We start from the raw sequence: 18353 nt of genomic DNA on the forward strand, positions 1-18353 counted from the left end.
CTAACACCTTTCCTTAACTCATTTAGGAAGTCTCCTAACACCTTTCACTAACTCTTTTAGGAAGCCTCCTAACACCTTTCACTAACTCCTTTAGGAAGCCTCCTAACACCTTTCCTTAACTCCTTTAGGAAGTCTCCTAACACCTTTCCTTAACTCATTTAGGAAGTCTCCTAACACCTTTCACTAACTCTTTTAGGAAGCCTCCTAACACCTTTCACTAACTCCTTTAGGAAGCCTCCTAACACCTTTCCTTAACTCATTTAGGAAGTCTCCTAACACCTTTCACTAACTCCTTTAGGAAGCCTCCTAGCACCTTTACTAACTCCTTTAGGAAGCCTCCTAACACCTTTCTCTAACCCTGTGATGTCATCCAGGGGGTTAAAGTAAAGTCGATAGTTAAAGAATGAGGAGGGACAATTCGGACGTACCTCTGGTCTCATCTCACATGCTAATCTGCTAAGCTAACTAGCCTAGTGCTAGCATCAGCATTAAAAAGCATGACACCTCCTCCTCCTCCTCCCCCTCCTCCTCCCCCTCCTAATGCTCTTGCTCTCTTCTCCTCCTCCTCCTCCACCTCCTCCTCCTCCTGATCTCTCCTCGCCCCCTGGCCCGTCGGAGTCGGCCCAATAGTCTGGCCCTTTTAGATGTTATCTACCTGAAAATAGAATTGAGGACATATTTTGGACATGTCCTTAATTCTATTGTCAGTCTTGATGATGCCAAAGTTGGTGAGATTTTCAGTGTGTTTAATGGGTCAAATTTGTCCTCTAAGCCGTCCCAGGCTGCAAAAAAACAATAAGAAACACAACAGGAACAATAGGTAAAAAAATATATTGTTATAAAAACCTTCAAATTTACACTTCAGGGTTTTTCTTTATTGTGTTCAGTGTCTGTAATGAAATTCTCTATATTTTTACAAGATCAAACAGTTCCTGAAAATGAAGTCAATTTTAATGAAACATTCTGGTGCAAAATACAATGAAATGTAAAACAAAGTAGTATAAATCCTTTAACCTCCTGGCTTGGTGGGACCAGATTGGACCTCTTGCTGGGTTTTGGTCCACGGGCCTTATGTCCTCTGCTGTTATGTGAAAGTCAAACTTAAGTACTAGTGACGTCAAACTCATCCTCCACCCTGTGCTGGAGGCTCCGCCCCTCTGCAGGGATTTTCAGGATCATTACTTTACATTATGTTAGGCACATGGAAGTGAACCCAGAGTGTAGTACTGAGGCAATCATGTATCAACCACGGCCTGAATATTCTACTAATCAGGTCCAGTCCAAGTGTTTTGGCCGTTTCAGTGTCGCTCAGCCTGAAAGTTCCACATGTCACAACCGTCAATCATTAAACAGCCTTAACGAGCATAATGTGACAGGCGTGTGTGTGTGTGTGTGTGTTTGTGTGTGTGTGTGTGTGTGTGTGTGTGTGTGTGTGTGTGTGTGTGTGTGGTTCAGCTTGTCGCTGTTTGCAAAGATCTGTGAGAAGACCGTGCTGAAGCGAGTGCTGAAGGAGCTGTGGAAGCTGGTGATGAACACCATGGAGAAAACCATCGTTCTTCCAACGCTGACAGACCAGACGGTACGGAACTTCACCTTTATCCTAAACTCCTCTTACTGAGCATTAAAGGGGACATATCATGCTAAATCCACTTTTTTAGCCCTTAAATGCATTTTGTTGTATATTTAGAGTGTTTAGAAGTACAGAAAAGTTCAAAGTAGTCTCTTCAGGTGCTCCGTTGATATCTTTATATTCTGTTTTGGTCATATTTTGCGATCGGTTTCGATTTAGTTGTTGGATGTAGTAACCCACAAGCTTCGTTACACCGTCTCCCAGCATCAGAACCTTTTCGAAGTGCCTGGTTGAGTTTTATTTTTCACAGAAATGTACCCACATCTGTGGGTAAGGTCATTTTTGTGTGCGCGAATCACTTCAAGAATGGCTGCTTCAGCAACCTCCGCCAGTATAAAGAAGGATTTGCCGAAAGACTTGGTCTGATTGAGCGGTCAGTTCCTTCTATCTATGGAGACGACGAACAGAGCACTTCGGTAAGCTGTATATAACGCTACAAAGTGTGATAAGACGTCCCTGTCATTGTTTTGTTAGCATTAGCAGTTGCACCGTCTTCATATGTTAGCGCTGTGTGCTCGTTTTAGATTATAATGTAACTTCTGTGTTAAATAGTCGTTGTAATACAGGCAGTATTGTAGTAGTGGGCATGGATGGAGAAGTTAGTGTAAATATAGTAACACACCATTGCGTTACATCCATATGAAGACGTTGTTCTGTAGGTGCATCATGGTCATTTTCATCTCACTCCGCCGGGTCCGACTCTGGCTCCAACATGTATGGCTGGATGGACAAATCTTCCGTTGTTGACATTTTGTAAATAATGTGTGAATATAAAGTTTCTGCGCCGCTAGATAATTGTATCTGTTCTATCAAACTACAAAGATGGCCGAACAGGGTGACGTTGAACCGAGTGTCACCTCTGCAACCTGGAGAGGAGGCGGGGTATGAAGAGACCGCCCCAAAACGAGTTGCTCTCAGAAGCACATCAGAAAAGGGGCAGAAAAGGGGCCTGTGGAGCTCTAATAATGAGGAATTCAGACCCAAGCATTGCAGTTCCGCTTTGTATAGACCACAACTGTATGATTTATATGTAAAAAAGGAAGGATTTAAAAGCATGATATGTCTCCTTTAATGTCTCTGTCCTGCCGTCTGCCCACTCTCACTCTCTTCCTCCTTTCTTAGGTCATTGTAAGTATGAGCGTGGAGCTTTTGAAAGCATGAACCAGCACTTTGTGCTCAGCAGGAGCCTTTAGTCACCCTCTAGAGCCCTCTGGAGCCACTGCAGAGCGGCAGCACAGTGTACACAGAAGCACTGAATCCCCTCCCTCCCCTCCCCTCCCCTCCCCTCCTTCCCCTTCCCTTCCCTTCCCTTCCCGTCCCTCCCCTCCCCTCCTTCCCCTTCCCGCCCCCCCCCTCCTTCGCCTCCTCTCCCCTCCTTCCCGTCCCTCCCCTCCCCTCCTTCCCCTCCCTCCCCTCCCCTCCCCTCCTTCCCCTCCCCTCCCCTCCTTCCCCTCCCCCCCCTCCTTCGCCTCCTCTCCCCTCCTTCCCGTCCCTCCCCTCCCCTCCTTCCCCTCCCGTCCTTCCCCTCCCCTCCCCTCCCCTCCCCTCCCCTCCCCTCCTTCCCCTCCTCTCCCCTCCTCCCCTCCTTCCCGTCCCTTCCCGTCCCTCCCCTCCTTCCCCCCCTCCCCTCCCCTCCTTCCCCTCCTCTCCCCTCCTTCCACTCCTTCCCCTTCTTCCCCTCCCCTCCCCTCCTTCCCCTCCTCCCCCCTCCTTCCCCTCCCCTCCCCTCCTTCCCCTCCTCCCCCCTCCTTCCCCTTCTTCCCCTCCCCTCCCCTCCTTCCCCTCCTCCCCCCTCCTTCCCCTTCCCTCCTTCCCCTCCTCCCCCCTCCTTCCCCTCCCCCCTCCTTCCCCTGCCCTCCTTCCCCTCCCCTCCTTCCCCTTCCCTTCTTCCCCTCCCTTCCCTCCCTGGAAAATACTCACAGGATGTAGTTGATTCTTTCTCTCCACCCTAAACAAAATGATGATGACATGGCTGTAAAGCAGTGGCTCACCCTCCTCCCCTGCCCTCCTGTCCCACGCTGCAGGTTTGTTTTGTCTTCATTCATGTGGCTGTGTCTCGTCCACAGGGAACCCAGATGATCTTCAATGCTGCTAAAGATTTGGGCCAGCTCTCCAAGCTCAAGGTGAGAACGTCTCACAGCAGCACTCAGTCCACTGCACACCTGGAAGCACCTGCACTGACATCGCACTAAAGGTCATTACATTACCATGTTGGCACCAGGTGGGACGCATTTTGTGGCATAGATTGGACATCTGGAAATGTTTTCAGTAATTTGCGGCCATCTTGCCCATGTTGGGGGGGGGGGGGGGGGGGGGGGGTACCATCCAGTGGTTGCTGGCTTTAAATCATCTCATATAATAAGATGTCCCAGGTCATCTGTCTCTTGACATTTTAATGCACACACACACACACACACACACACACAACACACACACACACACACACACACACACACACACCATTGCACCATAGTTCATGCTGAAGAAGATATGAAGACATTGGACATCCAGGAGGTCTAAACCAGAGATCCAGACAGATCTCAGTAGCTCTGCTCTTCCTCAGACCAACAAGTTCAAACATTTTAAATCCTCTTGACGTCTCCTTCACTCTGATTGAAGTGTGTGCATGCAGTGTGAGACAGTGTGAGACAGTGAGTGTGTCTCTCAGATTACTGACCATCTGCTGTGTCTGTGTCTGTGTCCTGTAGGAGCACATGGGCCGCGAGGAGGCCAAAGCTCTGACTCCCAAACAGTGCGCCGTCATCGAGCTGGCTCTGGACACCATTAAGGTCATTTCATCTCTTTGTTTTTAGAGTGACAGAGTGGATTTTGTTCTTTGGCCTTAAAAAGTGTGTCCTCATGAAAGAGAGAAAATGAAAAGAGAAATGGAAGAAGCCCTGAGATGCTGCAGACCACAGCCAGCGTGAAGCAGATCCCCTCATCCAGTCTGAGACTGAAGTAGATTAATGCAGATTAATGCCTCAGTTATAGAATAGATATATTGTAATATGTCACGTATACAGATTAAATATATGATATTTGTTTTATACAGTATGCTGATGTTTTTAGTGCATGTAATTTATATATATATATGCATTTACAATTTGGTGTTATTTCAGTGAGCTGTGAAGTGTGTGTGTGTGTGTGTGTGTGTGTGTGTGTGTGTGTGTGTGTGTGTGTGTGTGTGTGTGTGTGTGTGTGTGTGTGTGTGTGTGTGTTGTTTGCTAGTTTATCATCCAACCGCAGCATACTGCTTCTGCTACTGCTGCTACTACTGTTGCTACTGCTGCTGCTACTGCTACTGCTTCTGCTGCTGCTGTTGCTACTGTTGCTACTACTACTGCTACTACTGCTACTGCTGCTACTGCTGCTACTGCTACTGCTACTACTGCTACTGCTGCTGCTGTTGCTGCTGTTGCTACTACTACTGCTACTGCTGCTACTGCTGCTACTGCTACTGCTACTACTGCTACTGCTGCTGCTACTGCTACTGCTACTGCTGCTACTGCTGCTACTGCTGCTGCTGCTGCTGTTGCTACTGTTGCTACTACTACTGCTACTGCTGCTGCTACTGCTACTGCTGCTGCTGTTGCTACTGTTGCTACTACTACTGCTACTGCTGCTACTGCTACTGCTGCTACTGCTGCTACTGTTGCTACTACTACTGCTACTGCTGCTACTGCTACTGCTGCTACTGCTGCTACTGTTGCTACTACTACTGCTACTGCTGCTACTGCTACTGCTGCTACTGCTGCTACTACTACTGCTGCTACTGTTGCTACTACTACTGCCACTGCTACTGCTGCTACTGCTGCTACTACTACTGCTGCTACTGTTGCTACTACTACTGCTACTGCTGCTACTGTTGCTACTGCTGCTGCTACTGCTGCTACTGCTGCTACTGCTGCTGCTACTGCTACTGCTACTGCTACTGCTGCTACTGCTACTGCTGCTACTGCTACTACTGCTGCTGCTACTGCTACTGCTGCTACTGATACTGCTACTACTGCTGCTGCTACTGCTACTGCTGCTACTGATACTGCTACTGCTGCTACTGCTACTGCTGCTACTGCTACTACTGCTGCTGCTACTGCTACTGCTGCTACTGATACTGCTACTACTGCTGCTGCTACTGCTACTGCTGCTGCTTCTGCTACTGTTGCTACTGCTACTGCTGCTACTGCTACTGCTACTGCTGCTGCTGCTGCTGCTGCTGCTGCTGCTGCTACTGCTGCTGCTACTGCTTCATTGTGCTCCATCTTCCCCTCAGAGCTCACAGTGTTGTTGTATCTGTTACGTAGCAATACTTCCATGCAGGCGGCGTCGGTCTGAAGAAAACCTTCTTGGAAAAGAGTCCAGATCTGCAGTCTCTGCGTTACGCCCTCTCTCTGTACACACAGGCCACGGACAAGCTCATCAGGAAGTTTGTCCTCTCACAGAACACTCAGAGTACGACAGACAGACACACACACACACACACACACACACGCACACGCACACGCACACGCACACACACTCACACACTCCCCAAAGAACTGCTTATTCTTCTTATTACAGTAGCTTTAAAAGGGATTATGGGATTAAATAGAATGAGGTGTGTACAATGCAGTACATAGTAGTGGAGAATGTTCAAATGAAAGGCTGCAGGGAGTTACAGTATCAGTCACGTGCACTAAGCACTAAGCTACATGCACTCGCTCAGACGGCCAGTAAAAGATCATCAGAAATACTTTGAGAATCTTTTTCTACTTGTTTTGGTGACAAATCCACCAGTTTTGTGCACTTCTGCAATCTGCAGAGTTAAAAATGATTTTTCCATCTTTTCCATCCTCAGTTCACGGAGGGAAAGGAGTGCGCTTCTCTGCCAATGAAGACACCCCGCCAGAGAAAGGTAGGGGCAAATCTGCATGTGTCTCACTCCTCAGTGACCCAAGAGCAGAGGTGGAAAGTAACAAATTACTTTTACTTGTGTTACTGTAATCATGTAGTTTTTTGTGTCCTTGTACGTATGTTTTCATAACAGTAGTGTACTGCACCACAATTTCAACTGTTTCCATTACTGACTTCGCTAATCAATTCATGAATGGATCAAGAGAATTACACTCTGCATATACAGTACTTATGTGTCAAGTAACTTGGAAGACATTAGCACATTTGTTAATGCCAACTGTTACTGGCAGAGGCTTTTATTTTGACATACCCAAATAGGAACTCTGGCAGGAGGAGATTAAATACACAACACACTTCACTCACGGTTGCAACATTATAACACAGCACAACAACACAACAAAACACAATCACTAACACTACAAGACTAATATAACTACATCAACGACTTTTAAAGTCCCAACGAGCCAAACTCCCATGGTGCATTGCAGCACAACAGTTCAGTCCTTCAGCTCGGCGATCGCTCCACTATTATTGACGGTAGACAGTTTTTATACCTGAGCGCTGTAGTTTCATCTTAAAAACACGGTGATGGTACCTGACACTAGAGCCTCTCAGCTTGTGACCGTCACCATTCTGAGTTCTAGATTTACAGTTTCACTGCCGTGGCACTTTACTTTGTTTTCATTAAGAACTACTACTTCCTGATTTAGATCCCCTTGTCTTTCCTCTCCTCACAAGAGACCGTTCTCCCGCTGTCAAAAAGTAACTGTTACTCTGGGTACATTCTATATGAGCTACTTTTTACTTAAACTTGAGTAAGTTCTTATCAAAGTATTTGTGCTTTTGCTTGAATAGAATATTTTAGTACTCTTTCCACCTCTGTCCAGGAGTCACAAAGCAAAGATAAGAGGACAGCCTCAGGCCTCGTTTACACGACAACGAATACGAGTGTATCTGCAAAACGTTCTTCACTCTTGGGGTTGTTTTCACATTTTTGTTCTCTACACACATCTGTGTGGTTTCATTACAAAAACAAGCAACAGCGCCCTCGCCTGGTCCGGCAGACTAATTACATTGTTGTCAGTGTGTCCGCTGCTGCAGTGGAAACGCAACATTTTTTTTCAATGGTCAAGGTGTTTTTCCCTCCTTTCCTACCTCCTGAGGGAAAGTCTGACTAACACACCAAGCTATTTATAGAAGGAGAAGCAGGTTTTATAAATGCAGTGGGACCCAGAGCTGCCGCCCATCTCAGAGGGAAACATTTCAACAGCAGCGTCGTCAGATGGAGGCATCGAGGGCGGGATGTGAAAGAGTCACTCACCTGCTGAGTGCAGCTTCTCTCAGAAACGTGACTTTTGTAAATATTACTTTCTATTTCCTGAAGCTTCATCAGTGCAGCTCACTGAATCACTGCCTTCAGCTCAGCATCAGGACGGACACGAAGCTGTGTGTGTGTGTGGTTTCTACATCTTTAAATGTAGTTCACAATCTGACAACGCATCTTCTGGTCGTTTACCTCGGCTCAGCTCCATCAGGGACTAGAAAGAAAAGTTTTTATGGCCGAGCAAGATAAACTGGGACACACACACACACACACACACACACACACACACACACACACACACACACACACACACACACACACACACACACACACACACACACACTTACTTACTTCCTGGATGTGTTTTCACAGCGTCTGGAGTAGATGCAGTTGGTGAGGTGATCATGAACGTCGACATTTTACCACAACCAAATGGGGAGCACAAGATCAGCGTCAAAGGTAAATGTGGTGAAAATTAAAAATCAACTCTTTTTTGGGAGCATATGAAATTATTATAGTTAAAAATTTTAAGACTTTTTCAAGTAGCTTTATAAAGTCAGAACAAAAAACAAACCTGATGAAATGCCATTCATATCTTATAAACTATTGACCAAATATCCCACATATTTGATGTCACATGCCTTAAAACTTGCTTTCAATAATTACAAAATGATCCCTGATAAAAGGTGATACAGTACCTTTCTTTTCTCTATGCTGGTGCCTGACAATAGAATTTGTGAAAACATTGCATAAATCTGACATTCAGACATGCTGGGCAAATGTTTAGGAAACAGACAGATCGTATCTTGATTGAACGACTCAGTATGAATCATCATCCATCCATCCATTTTCTTCCGCTTATCCGGGGCCGGGTCATGGGGGCAGCAGTCTAAGCAGGGATGCCCAGACTTCCCTCGCCCCAGACACGTCCTCCAGCTCTTCCGGTGGGACCCCAAGGCGTTCCCAGGCCAGCCGAGAGACATAGTCTCTCCAGCGTGTCCTAGGTCTGCCCCGAGGCCTCCTACCGGAGGGACATGCCTGGAACACCTCCCTAGGGAGGCGTCCATGGGGCATCCCAAACAGATGCCCGAGCCTCAGCTGGCTCCTCTGGATGTGGAGGAGCAGCGGCTCTGCTTCGAGCTCCTCCCTGGTGACTGAGCTCCTCACCCTATCTCTAAGGGCCCAGCCACCCTACGGAGGAAACTCATTTCAGCCGCTTGTATCCGGGATCTCCTTCTTTCGGTCATGACCCAAAGCTCATCTGAATCATCAAATAAAAACAAAACTAAAGGGAGAAAGCACAACGATGTCCATGTTATTAAGAACGCTTTCAAGACTCACTCATTTGTGTCATGAATGTCTTGAATCCTGCTTGAGCACTGTTGAGTGTGATTGTAGAAGTGAGTTGTTGGTGACTGAGCTGCGGCTGCGTCCCTCCAGTGGTAGCCGCTAACGAGCTGAAGTGGCGAGCGCAGGGCTTCAGGCCCTTCGTGGAGGTTTACATCATCGGGCCTCATCTCAGCGACAAGAAGAGGAAGTTCGCAACCAAGTCCAAGAACAACAGCTGGTCACCCAAGTTCAACGAGAGCTTCCAGTAGTGAGTATCACTCTGTGTGTCCTGCGTCTGGACAAGACGGCTGGCAGACTAGAGACGACACTACTGACAGATACTAAAGACGAGACTACTGACGGAGACTAGTGACGATATTACTGACAGAGACTAGAGATGATACTACTGACAGACTAGAGACGACACTATTGACAGATACTAAAGACTAGACTACTGACAGAGACTAGTGACGATATTACTGACAGAGACTAGAGATGATACGACTAACAGACGAGAGACGATATGAGTGACAGAGACTAAAGACGATACTAATGACGGAGACGAGACTGACAGACTAGAGATGAGACGACTGACAAAGACCAAAGACAAGACTACTGACAGACTAGAGACGAGACTACTGACAGAGACTAGAGACGACACTACTGACAGAAACTAAAGACGAGACTGCCGACAGACTAGAGACGAGTCTACTGACAGAGAATAAAGATGAAATAACTGACAGACTAGAGACGAGACTAAAGACCAGACTACTAACAGACTAGAGACGAGTCTACTGACAGAGAATAAAGATGAGATAAATGACAGACTAGAGTCGAGACTAAAGACCAGACTAGAGACGAGAGTACTGACAGGGCAGAGACGACTGACAGTGACTAGAGATGATACTACTGACAGAGTAGAGATGAGATTACTGACAGAGACTAGAGACGAGACTACTGACAGAAACTAAAGACGAGACTGCTGACAGACTGGAGACGAGAGTACTGATAGAGTAGAGACGACTGACAGTGACTAGAGACGATATTACCGACAGAGTAGAGATGAGATTACTGACGGAGACTAGAGACGATACAACTGACAGACTAGAGACGATATTACTGACAGAGTAGAGATGAGATTACTGACGGAGACTATAGACGATACAACCGACAGAGACTAGAGACAATATTACTGACAGAGTAGAGACGATATTACTGACAGACTAGAGATGAGATTACTGACGGAGACTATAGACGATACAACTGACAGAGACTAGAGACGATATTACTGACAGAGTAGAGATGAGATTACTGACGGAGACCAGAGACGATATTACTGACAGAGTAGAGATGAGATTACTGACGGAGACTATAGACGATACAACTGACAGAGACTAGAGACGATATTACTGACAGTAGAGACTAGACTACTGACAAAGTAGAGGCGGTACTACTGACAGAGATGAGAGACAACACTACTACTGATGATGACATGATTCATACATCTGCCGATATTTATCCCCTGTCTGCTTTAATTTTCATTATTATTGTTAGCATTAACACATTGTCAACATTAACACAACAAGTACCAAAGACATTTCACGGCACATTACCCTGGGTATAATAGTTTGTCTGTGACAAATCTAGGACTTGACTTGAATTGAAGACAAACACAAACCACAAAAAGGAATGCATGGGCTGACATTTTAGATGAATAGAACTCAAATGAAAACGTAACTAACAGGAACCTCCAACAAGTTCAGATGAGATTAATTTTTATCATCTATGTTGGCCTGATTGTACTATTCACTCACTTTGAAATGTGTGTCTTCTCATGTGACACACACATTCTTATATTTATTTCCTGTATATCTTATATCCCTCCATCCATCTTCTCCCTCTTATCCATTCCCGGGTGGTGGTGGTGTCAGTCTGAGCACCGTCACCCAGATCACATTGACCCATTAAGAACCTTCCTGCAGGTGGAGAGCCCACAGGAATTTGGAGAGCCTACAGGAAGGTATATCTTATATCGCCTTTTAAATTATTAATAATTTGAACCAGATTAGCTGGTTTTATTTAAGCCCTGAAGAGGAAATCCTGGTGTGAATGGACCACACTGCCCTCATCATGAGGGTCACAGAATAATGTGCCTCTTGGGGGCACTGCAGACGCCTCAGCTGCACAAAGTGTCTGTGGACTTCATCTGCCCAACAAAACCACAGCGCTCGTTCATGCAGCGACAACCAAGGTGCTTCTAGTGAACATTTCAAACCAACAACAAACAATTACAATATTAACCAAATAGAATAATACAAAGTACGGGGGTATCCAATGCTCCACACAGTGCAACTCAGTCTTAAAGTTCCAGTTTGAAACAACGTGATTTTAAACTTTTTCATGACCAGTTAAAATCGATCCATCGAGCCGGACTGAAATCTAACTGGTGGTAAACTGACTCACTACTGCCCCCTACTGCACAGACGTAAAGTACTGAAGATATCCGTGCGTGGTCTCACACTGCTGCTGAACAAAGTACAGGGTTGAAAAAAAAAATGAAAGTGTGTGTGTGTGTGTGTGTGTGTGTGTGTGTGTGTGTGTGTGTGTGTGTGTGTGTGTGTGTGTGTGTGTGTGTGTGTGTGTGTGTGTGTGTGTGTGTGTGTGTGTGTGTGTTGCAGCTCGCTGGGCACTGAGGTGGGTCCTGAGAGCTACGAGCTGCAGGTGTGTGTGAAGGACTACTGCTTTGCCCGGGAGGACCGCACGGTGGGCATGGCCCTGCTCCAGGTGAAGGAAATCGCCAACAAGAACAGCGTCACCTGCTGGCTGCCACTGGGCACACGGGTCCACATGGACGAGACGGGCCTGACGGTGCTACGTATCCTCTCTCAGCGCAACAACGACGACGTGGCCAAAGAGTTTGTCAAGCTCAAGTCGGACCAGCGATCAGCCGAGGAGGGCCGCAGCTGAGGGGGGGGCGGGGCCACCAGAGACACGCCCACAGACCCAGTGGGACACGACACACACTTCCATAGATAGACAAACATGTGCAATACACAAGCACACACATGGGAATGCTCTATTGTACATAAATCTGCATACATTATGCAACATTTACATTGCAATGTTATCAATGCAAACATAGAGGAATAAGTTTATAAAGTTTTTATTTGATTTTGAATATTTTACCAGCCGCCTCTCCACATTCTCACCGACTCCATGTTAGCAAGCCTTTCCTGGAACTCCTGGCACCTTTTATATGCTGTAGATAAAATAACGCACAGCAGAACCACGACAATACTGAACCACCACTTTGCACTTTTGCTTGTCTTCAGGAGCGCCGTCCTTCACCTCGTTACGCTCCGTCTGTCCGTCCGCTCACTGCCTGACTGTGTGTCGCTCTTCCTCCTCCTCCTCCTCTTCCTCCTCCTCCTCCTCCTCCTCCAACACACCCAAACCTCTTCCTGTGGCGTCGCGTGTTCGTTCACACTCCCTTCTGAGATCCCTGCCTTCTGCCCCATTAAAGTAAGAGAACAAAGAGGTGAGCCTGGTCAGTGTCCGAGGCAACGCCACTGTTGGTGCGCAGTGTAAAGTACCGACGTCCTGCATGTTCACCCAGAACACTGTGACTGCCTCCACAACAAAGATGGCTGCCTTGGGTCTGTTGTCTGTGAGCGTGGTGCATGGAACCAGTTCAGTCACGTTTAGAAACCGGCCAGAGGAACCTTCACTACCGTGGAGACGGAGGAAGATGAAGACAGGACGATGAGGCGTGGTTACAATGTGCATGTTAAGAATGTGTCTTGCTTCACGTCACGATGAAACGAACCAAAACCGCCGCCGCATCTCAACCCAGGACACTTTCACTCCACTAAGGGCTACAGGATTAGCAGGCCGCCGCCGCCGCCGCCGCCAGGCGCCTGAGCCTCAAGATTCCCCACAGACACTACAGACACATTACAGACACATTACAGACACACTACAGACATTACAGACACACTACAGACATTACAGACACTTTACAGACACATTACAGACACACTACAGACATTACAGACACACTACAGACATTACAGACACATTACAGGCACTACAGACTCATTACAGGCACTACAGACACACTACAGACCCATTACAGGCACTACAGACACATTACAGGCACTACAGACTCATTACAGGCACTACAGACACACTACAGACACTACAGACACACTACAGACATTACGGACACACTACAGACTCATTACAGGCACTACAGACACACTACAGACATTACAGACACACTACAGACACATTACAGGCACTACAGACTCATTACAGGCACTACAGACACACTACAGACACATAACAGGCACTACAGACACACTACAGGCACTACAGACACATTACAGGCACTACAGACTCATTACAGGCACTACAGACACATTACAGGCACTACAGACACACAGTTCTGAGCTCAGCTGTGGAGGAACTAAATCCACACTTGTCCTCCTGACGACCTGCATCCACTGCTGTCGTGCATGCGTGTGTGCGTGCGTGCGTGCGTGCGTGCGTGCAAGAGCACCTGCAAAATAGGCTCTTGCCATTGTGAGCAATATGATGCACCAACACTCCTGCAGCAGCAGGTTCACGGTCCACACGGAGGACTGGGGACTGATGATCAGACGTTTTGTAAACCGCTAAGACATTTTATTTATGAACTCATAAAATTCCCATTCCCGTTGTAAGTGAGTTTTCCTCACACGTTTTGGATCAGAACAAGGGAGAATGTTTGCCTTCAGTAGGACCAAATTTGCACGAACCAGAGCTCATGTTTTATTATGTTCAGAGAATGAAGCCATCGGAGTCGCCGCCAAGCAGTGATCATCGTTCAGTCTTAGTTCCAGTCATGTGTACCTTCCCCAGCAAAAAGAAAAGTGAGTGAGCACTGGCAGTCGGCTCGTCTTGTAATGATGTCATTGACGGTGAGGAAGAGTTCCTCTCCTGTCACACGCCATCTTCACTCAGCCCCGCTGAATGCAACCAAATAACCATCTGATGAACCAATGTCACTGACCTTCTTCCAAAATCACCACCAGCCTGGTGAGACCAACTCTGGAGATGAGTCGGCGTGATTGTTCAACATATAAAGGAGAACTTCACTGAGTTCAAGCATCAACAGTCTGTTTACTGAGGGATTCCTCAACCGCACAGGCTCTTCTACACTCAAGTCAACGTCCTCCATCACTGATACCCAACGAGGGGCACCGGAGACGCCGCTTCACTGGCGATGTCCAGGCTCCCTGTGGGACGCCGCTTCACTGGCGATGTCCAGGCTCCCTGTGGGACGCCGCTTCACTGGCGATGTCCAGGCTCCCTGTGGGACGCCCCTTCACTGGTGACGTCCAGGCTCCCTGTGGGACGCCACTTCACTGGCGATGTCCAGGCTCCCTGTGGGACGCCCCTTCACTGGTGACGTCCAGGCTCCCTGTGGGACGCCCCTTCACTGGTGACGTCCAGGCTCCCTGTGGGACGCCGCTTCACTGGCGACGTCCAGGCTCCCTGTGGGACGCCGCTTCACTGGCGACGTCCAGGCTCCCTGTGGGACGCCGCTTCACTGGCGACGTCCAGGCTCCCTGTGGGACGCCGCTTCACTGGCGACGTCCAGGCTCCCTGTGGGACGCCCCTTCACTGGCGACGTCCAGGCTCCCTGTGGGACGCCCCTTCACTGGCGACGTCCAGGCTCCCTGTGGGACGCCCCTTCACTGGCGACGTCCAGGCTCCCTGTGGGACGCCGCATCACAATTTTTTGAATTTTTTGAATTGACTGGTTTATCTCATTGTTAAAGACTTGGAATCCAACTAGCTGCTTTATTTAGAACCATTTGTATTTTTACATTTACATTTCATTTGTGTCTGTAATACTATAACACTCAGTGACATTATTCAAAAGTGTATTTTTTTGAAAATGAATAGTTTTATCTGCATAATATTTTTTTCTCAAAAAGTCAAAGGAAAAATAATGCAGGTCTTCTCTGGGAAATCTATTTGAAACTTTCCATCTCCTGTAGCTGATCTGGGACTTTAATATTAAAAATTACCTAAATAATCTGTTATATTTGTAGAACTATGTTAATGCCCTTGGGGCAATTTTGACCGAATGACCCATGACGGAGGCTGTTCTTCCCATTAAATCCCCAGGTTCCACCAAACCTTCAAACTGAGCTGCATTGTGGATAATGTAGGCTCTGAGGGAGAGGAGCTGCTTCCTCATCCAGAGAGGTGTGATGCTGAATCAGTGGAGCTCTCCTTCAACACACACACACACACACACACACACACACACACACACACACACACACACACACACACACACACACACACACACACACACACACACACACACACACACACACACACACACACACACACCTATGCTCAAGCACAAAGCGTACACACATCCTGTGAATAGATTCAGCTGCAGTTGCATGATGGGAACCTTTATTGTGGCAGCACGTGTCTCCTTGATGTAACTCGACTTTTTAATTGAACTTGTTTTTACATTTCGGAGCTTTGTGACGATGACTCATCAATGTTTGTTTGTTTTTTCAAAAGGCTTGTGAATACGTCATCTGTAATCAATATGAATGTAGTGTGAACACAGAACTCGCATGACAGAATTATTTTCTACTGAGGATGTTTCTAATTTGTTTCTTATCATTAGTGCTCGAAGGTGAACTGGAATGCAGCCTGATTGTGATCTGCTTCCTATTAAAAGGACATTTGTGTCACAAACTGAACTGAGATTCACTTTTCGGCTGGAATGTCCATTTTTCTTATATTACTGAAACGAGACCTTTGAAAAGGAGACAATGACGTGTTGTAGTGGTTTCAGCTGAATTAACAAACTGCCATGGTCGGTCTTGGTGACCTTTGACCTGTGGTTGGAGGGGGAGGGGGAGGGGAATCACTCTGGACCGGCAGTTCAACCCCGTCGGGAGAAAAGAGTGGAAGACTACGGTGGAAATGCTTCACCAGCACAGCGATGTGAAACTCCTCCAGAACAAGCTGGGAAAAGTCCTCTGAACTCCACTGGGACTCCTGGTTCTGGACGGAGTGTGGAGAGAAATGAAACGTCACCACGGGTCCATAACAACTACTGTTTACTTCATCATTGAAATATGGATTTGATCTTGAATATTGAAGTAAAGGGCATAAAACCTTAGAATATTAGTTGAATGACATCAGGTTTTAATGAACCCTGGTGTGTTCATACTGTGGGACCTGGATAGTTAGCAGGTTTAGTTTCAGCAGTCACATGACCAGACCAAAGCAGCAGGAGACAAGTTCAGTCCAGAGGCTGAGACAAAGACACACTGGGTGCTCAGAGACCCACAGAACAATACCGTTTTTGGACTGTCGGAGGAAACCCTCGCACACACAGGGAGAACATGCAAACTCCACACCAAAAGCGCTTTACATTGTTAATCACATTCACACACCAATGGAGGCGGAAGTTTCATAAAGTCAAACCGAGGAAATCAGCCGGTAATGCCTTAAAGAGTGTGAAGCCTGAGAAACAGCAGGTTCGACGTGCTTTTAGTTATTTTATTCATATTTAATTATGATTCACTTTTTCACACACTGCATACATCCACAACTGGGGTGAAGGATTCAGGCGGAACGGGGAGGGGATTCCGGTGGGGAAGGCTCCAGAGCAGTGGTGCCCTGCCGCCCTCTGCTGGGACCCTGCCCATTCCATACACCCAATGTGAATGCACCACACCAATGTTGCTCATCAGGAAACATATTAAAAGAGAGGGAACAGCACATTTCTTGGCTGGCGGGGGTGGGTGGCGGTCAGGGTGGGGGGGCTGCCCACTTGCCTTACTTCTTCTGGGCGGGTGTCAGGGGCTAGCCACCATGCTGTTCTCTGCGGTCCTTCAGGTGTCCTGTGGCCCGTGGCCTGGGGTGGTGTCGGTCTGCAGAACCCCTTCGACTCTTGACAAGACCCACGGATGTGCAGAATCCCCCCTGGACTCACTGGGCAGAGCTGGAAAGCACTGGTTAGTGACATCTGTCATCTTGGTGGAGATCGAGAACACCAGTGACATTGTAGACCTAACACTGAGTACCCCCCCCAACACACACACACAGTGGACACTACCCTGCCTGGACCAGAGTAAGCAAAGTTGCGATGCAAACCTTCCCCTTCAGGAAGGGCTGGCTATGGTCACTGAGAAAGCAAAAAAAAAAAGACAGGAGATCTTGTATAATCAAACATTTTGTTGTGTTTGAAGAGGTTGAATTTATGCGGAGACCTTGATTCAAGCGAGGCAACATTTTGCACTCAAGTTGTGAAAGCCTACATTGTGGCTTCCAGTGTGTTTGTGTCGGGGGCAGCTGGGAAGTTAAGGTCTTTCCTCCTTTAAGGAAAAAGAATTGAGAACTAAACTGTGACAAGAAATCTGATTAGAGTAAATGTCTCTTGATCCTCGAGCTGAATTCTCTGCACTTCAAATTTCATTTAGTCAACTGAGTGAGTCAGTTTAGTTTTGGAGGAGTTGGACAGAGATTCTACAAGGATTAACATTCATTTCACTCAATCTTCATGTATGACCAGGCTGTTTTATGCGGTGTGATCAATGAAGTAAATATTTGTGTGATTTGTTTGGACCCCTGAAACCATTTGTCCTCTTCTACAAACTAACCTGGCATTATACAATGACCTGTGGAGTTTCTCTTCTTCCGTTCCATCTTTAGTATAAAGCAGAGGTCTCCAACCCGGGTCCTGGAGGACCCCTGTCCTGCATGCCTGCTTCAGCAGACCTGAATCTAATGATGTCATTTAATATTTATCTATTTCTATTTTATTATATTATATTTTTATCTGCTATGTGTCTTTTCTTTTTTACTATCCTGTCTGTTGTACCACTGCAAATTTCTCCACATGTGAGATAAATAAAGGATATCTTAAGGTTGTGAAAAAGCCCAATAAGGACCCCCCCATTGCAGTCTGGTGTGTTGATACTGGGAGGAGCTAAACCTGCAGGACGGAGACTTTATACCAGAAGTTGGAGACCTCTGGTATAAAGTTTAATAAACGTTGCTCCTGAGGCTGGTCTGCTCTCTGCTGCCACCGTGTGGTGAAGCTGCGCCACTGCAGCTTCTACAAAAATAAAGACAGGACTCTACTTTCTGATT

At 47.0% G+C, this 18353-nt stretch overlaps 1 protein-coding gene across 1 annotated transcript in view; it reads left to right on the forward strand.

Annotated features, from left to right (window-relative positions):
- The window catches only part of LOC308108832 (protein unc-13 homolog A), a gene marked incomplete at both ends in the record, with an annotated part of 61199 nt that extends 49059 nt beyond the window's left edge, over positions 1-12140 (forward strand). Inside the window, 8 exons of the mRNA XM_080462092.1 lie at positions 1456-1579; positions 3697-3753; positions 4339-4419; positions 5932-6079; positions 6465-6521; positions 8217-8303; positions 9285-9441; positions 11852-12140. Of these exons, the coding sequence (XP_080318218.1) occupies positions 1456-1579; positions 3697-3753; positions 4339-4419; positions 5932-6079; positions 6465-6521; positions 8217-8303; positions 9285-9441; positions 11852-12140 (1000 nt within the window). The remainder of the gene's footprint in view (positions 1-1455; positions 1580-3696; positions 3754-4338; positions 4420-5931; positions 6080-6464; positions 6522-8216; positions 8304-9284; positions 9442-11851) is intronic.
- Positions 12141-18353: the final 6213 nt, after the last annotated feature.

Source organism: Lipophrys pholis, assembly GCF_963383615.2.
Source record: "Lipophrys pholis genome assembly, chromosome: 1".
In the NCBI taxonomy this organism is placed as follows: Eukaryota; Metazoa; Chordata; class Actinopteri; order Blenniiformes; family Blenniidae; genus Lipophrys; species Lipophrys pholis.